Source organism: Rhinopithecus bieti, unplaced genomic scaffold, assembly GCF_001698545.2.
Source record: "Rhinopithecus bieti isolate Rb0 unplaced genomic scaffold, ASM169854v2 scaffold_81727, whole genome shotgun sequence".
Taxonomy (NCBI): Eukaryota; Metazoa; Chordata; class Mammalia; order Primates; family Cercopithecidae; genus Rhinopithecus; species Rhinopithecus bieti.
The window spans coordinates 291,149-295,943 of record NW_016834786.1 but is presented as its reverse complement, the minus strand read 5'-3'; the positions used below and the strand labels follow the sequence as shown (position 1 = coordinate 295,943).

General features: G+C 45.6%; 1 protein-coding gene across 6 annotated transcripts in view; it reads left to right on the top strand.

Moving 5' to 3' along the window:
• The window catches only part of AGBL2 (AGBL carboxypeptidase 2), a 75,100-nt gene that overhangs the window by 24,922 nt on the left and 45,383 nt on the right, over positions 1-4,795 (top strand). For all 6 annotated transcript variants that reach the window (XM_017865773.1, XM_017865770.1, XM_017865768.1 and 3 more), the window contains exon 9: positions 2,213-2,369. In XM_017865773.1, coding sequence (XP_017721262.1) covers positions 2,213-2,369 — 157 coding nt within the window. The remainder of the gene's footprint in view (positions 1-2,212; positions 2,370-4,795) is intronic.

The following is a 4,795-nucleotide window of genomic DNA, read 5'->3' as shown; positions in this document are numbered from 1 at the left end:
AAAAAAAAAAAAAGAGAGAAACTCCATCTCTACTAAAAATACAAAAATTAGCCTGTCATGGTGGTACATGCCTATAATCCCAGCTACTCAGGAGGCTGAAGCAGTAGAATTGCTTGAACCTGGGAGGCAGTGGTTGCAGTGAGCCAAGATCACACCATTGCACTCCAGCCTAGGTGACAAAGTGAGACTGTCTCAACAAAAAGAAAGAAAGAAAGAAAGAGAGAAAGAGAGAAAGGGAGAAAGGGAGAAAGGAAGAAAAGAAGAAAGAAAAGAAAGAAAGAAAGAAAGCAAGAAAGAGGCCGGGCGCGGTGGCTCAAGCCTGTAATCCCAGCACTTTGGGAGGCCGAGACGGGCGGATCACGAGGTCAGGAGATCGAGACCATCCTGGCTAACATGGTGAAACCCCGTCTCTACTAAAAAAATACAAAAAATTAGCCGGGCGAGATGGTGGGCGCCTGTAGTCCCAGCTACTCGGGAGGCTGAGGCGAGAGAATAGCGTAAACCCGGGAGGCGGAGCTTGCAGTGAGCTGAGATCCGGCCACTGCACTCCAGCCTAGGGGACAAAGTGAGACTGTCTCAACAAAAAGAAAGAAAGAAAGAAAGAGAGAAAGAGAGAAAGGGAGAAAGGGAGAAAGGAAGAAAAGAAGAAAGAAAAGAAAGAAAGAAAGAAAGCAAGCAAGAAAGAGAAAGCAAGAAAGCAAGCAAGAAAGCAAGCAAGAAAGCAAGAAAGCAAGGGAAGGGAAAGGGAAAGGGAAAGCCCTTAGACTGGGTAATTTATAAAGAAAAGAGGTTTAATTGGCTCATAGTTCTACAGCTTTACAAGAAGCATGGTGCTAGCATCTGCTTAACTTCTAGGGAGGCCTCAGGAAGCGTACAATTATGGCAGAAGGCAAAGAGGGAGCAGGCACATCACATGGCAAAAGCAGGAGGAGAGAGAGAATAAGTGTAGGGGAGGTGCCACACTTTTTTTTTTTTTTGAGACAGAGTTCATTTTTTTTTTTTTGAAATAGAGTTTCACTCTTGTTGCCCAGGCTGGAGTGCAATGGTGCAATGTCGACTTACGGCAACTCCGCCTCCTGTGTTCAAGTGATTCTCCTGCCTCAGCCTCCCGAGTAGCTGGCATTACAGGCATGCACCACAACACCTAGCTAATTTTGTATTTTTAATAGAGATGGGGTTTCACCATCTTGGTCACGCTGGTCTCGAACTTCTGACTTCAGGTGATCCACCCGCCTCGGCCTCCCAAAGTGCTGGGATTACAGGTGTGGGCTACCACGCCTGGCTGGTGTTACACTTTTTTTTTTTTTTTTTTTTTTTGAGACAGAGCCTCGCTGCTCTGTCACCCAGGCTAGAGTGCAGTGGCGCGATCTTGGCTCACTGTAAGCTCTGTCTCCCAGGTTCATGCCATTCTTCTGCCTCAGCCTCCCGAGTAGCTGGGACTACAGGCGCCTGCCACCACGCCCAGCTAATTTTTTGTATTTTTAATTGCGACGGGGTTTCACCATGTTAGCCAGGATGGTCTCCATCTCCTGACCTCGTGATCCGCCCGCCTCAGCCTCCCAAAGTGCTGGGATTACAGGCATGAGTCACACATTTTTAAACAACCAGATCTTGTGCAAAGTCAGAGTGAGAGCTCAAGTTTCACCAGAGGGATGGCCCAAGCCACTCATGAGGGATCCACCCCCACTATCCAAATACCTCTCGCTAGACCCCACCTCCAACACTGCTGGTTATATTCAGCATGAGATTTGGGCAGAGACAAATACCCAACCTATATCACCCTGTCTCTACAAAAAAAAAAAAAAAAAAAAAAAAGCAGAAACAGAAATAGCTGGGTGTATTGGTGTGTGCCTGTAGTCCCAACTACTTAGGAGGCTGAGGTGGGTGGGTGACTTGAGCCCAGGCGGTCAGGGCTACAGTGAGCCATGGTCAGGCCACTACACTGCAGCCTGAGCAACAGAGCAAGACCCTGTCTCAAAAAGGAAAAAAGAAACTCTCCATTTCAAGTCCCTCTGACTGGCAAGGCAAGCTGATGACATGTTTTCTGCAATGGCTGAGAATGGAGATAGGGTCCATTGAAGGCCACTGGAGTTGAGATTTTCTTAGGAGGGAAAGTATCAGCAGCTGTATTTAAGGAAGAGATACCAAATGATCCTTAATTATTTGCATGCATTTGGGTGTCCACTGAGTCCTTTGTTTGCCCCCTCAATAGACTTCTTGAAGAAAGAGAGGTTCTGTTGTATTGTGATTTCCATGGCCACAGTCGTAAGAATAATATCTTCCTGTATGGCTGTAATAACAACAATCGCAAGTACTGGCTTCATGAACGAGTCTTTCCTTTAATGTTAAGCAAAAATGCACCAGATAAGGTAAGCACATAATGTAATTTTCTCTCCATTGAGTTAGGGACATGGGACCTCACTGCTTCCTATAGGTAGTGTTTTATTTGGCATTTTGTATCTCTCTTTATTATCTTTGGTAAATCCCAGCAACCTAGACTTCAATAATTTAGAAAAGTGTGGTTTTAAGAATTGCTGTGGGGCCAGGCACAGTGGCTCACACCTGTAATCTCAGCACTTTGGGGAGCCGAGGCAGGCAGATTACCTGAGGTCAGGAGTTCGAGACCAGCCTGACCAACATGGAGAAACCCCATCTCTATTAAAAATACAAAAATTAGCCAGACGTGGTGGCGCATGCGTGTAATGCCAGTTACTTGGGAGGCTGAGGCAAGAGAATTGCTTAAACCTGGGAGGCAGAGGTTGCAGTGAGCAGAGATCGTGCCATTGCACTCCAGCCTGGGCAACAAGAGCAAAACCCCATCTCAAAAAAAAAAAAAAAAAAAGAATTGCTGTGTCCTGCCAGCTAAGCTACAGTGGCTCATGCCTGTAATCCTCACACTTTGGGAGGCCAACGTGGGCAGATTGCTTGAGCCCAGGAGTTTGAGACCAGCCTGGGCAACAGAGGGAGACCCCTGCCACTACTAAACAATAAAATAAAAAAGAATTGCTGTGTCCATCAACCAATCAACAGATAAATAAAATGTGGTATCCTTTTTTTTTTTTTTGAAATGGAGTCTCACTCTGTCGAGGCTGGAGTGTAGTGGTGCAATCTTGGCTCACTGCAACCTCTGCCTCCCAGGTTCAAGCAATTCTTCTGCCTCAGCCTCCCGAGTAGTTGAGATTACAGGCATGCACAACCATGCCCAGCTAATTTTTTTTGTACTTTTAGTAGAGACAGGGTTTCACCATGTTGGCTAGGCTGTTCTCAAACTCCTGATCTCAAGTGATCCGCCTGTCCCAGCCTCCCAAAGTGCTAGGATTACAGGCGTGAACTACCGCACCCCACCATAAGTTGAAATTCTTAGTATATACAGTTACCTATTACCTATCCTGTGGTGGTTGGCCCTGGAAGAAGAGATTGAAGGACAAGCAAAATGCTAATGTCATGAGTCTTCACAGGAAAGGTTATATAACAGGAAATCACAAATAATTGTAAGATATTAAAGAGCTTAATGAAAACAATATAAAAGTTTTTAATAATTGACTAACAACTTTGTGACAGGCATATACAGGTAATCTTCACTGGTGTAGAAGCTGGTTTTTCACATCGTAAATAAATCCACAAAATGTAGCTGTCAGAAGAAGAAAGTAGATTGAATTTTTATTTATTTATTTATTTTATTTTATTTATTTTTTTCTTCTTCTTCTTATTTTTTTTTTTTTGAGAGAGTATTGTTCTGTCGCCCAGGCTAGAATGCAGTGCCGCGATCTCAGCTCACTGCAACCTCCACCTCCCGGGTTCAAGCAGTTCTCTGCCTCAGCCTCCTGAGGATCTGGGATTACAGGCGCCTGCCACAACGCCTGGCTAATTTTTGTATTTTTAGTAGATACAGGGTTTCACCATCTTGGCGAGGCTGGTCTTGAACTCCTGACCACCCGCCTCAGCCTCCCAAAGTGCTGGGATTACAGGTGTGGGCCACCACGCCTGTCCTTTTATTTTTTCAAGAAGTAGTCTTGCTCTGTCACCCAGGTTGGAGTGCAGTGACACGATCTCCACTCACTGCAACCTCTGCCTACCGGGTTCAAGCAGTTCTCCTGCCTCAGCCTCCCGAGTAGCTGAGATTACAGACATGCGCCACCATGCTTGGCTAATTTTGTATTTTTAGTAGAGATGGAGTTTCACTATGTAGGCCAGGCTGGTCTCGAACTCCTTACCTCGTGATCTGCCCATCTTGGTCTCCCAAAGTGTTGGAATTACAAGTGTGAGCCACTGCGCCGCACATGGCCTAGACTGGATTTTTTTAAGTTTTTTTTTTTTTTTTTGAGACGGAGTCTTGCTCTGTCGCCCAGGCTGGAGTGCAGTGGCACGATCTTGGCTCACTGCAAGCTCCAGTTCCCAGGTTCACCATTCTCCTGCCTCAGCCTCCCAAGTAGCTGGGACTACAAGCGCCCACCACCACGCCGGGCTAATTTTTTTTATTTTTTAGTAGAGACGGGGTTTCACCATGTTAGCCAGGATGGTCTCAATCTCCTGACCTCATGATCTGCCTGCCTTGGCCTCCCAAAGTGCTGGGATTACAGGCATGAGCCACCGCGCCTGGCTTTTTTTTTTTTTTTTTTTTTTTTTTTTAATAGAGACAGCATCTCACTATGTTGCCTAGGCTAGTCTTGAAATCCTGGGTTCAAGCGACCCTCCCACCTCAGCCTCCCAAAGTGCTGGGATTACAGGTGTGAACCACTGCACTGGCTTTAGAAAAGTATTTTAATTTTTTTTTTTTTTTTTTTTTTTTTTTTTT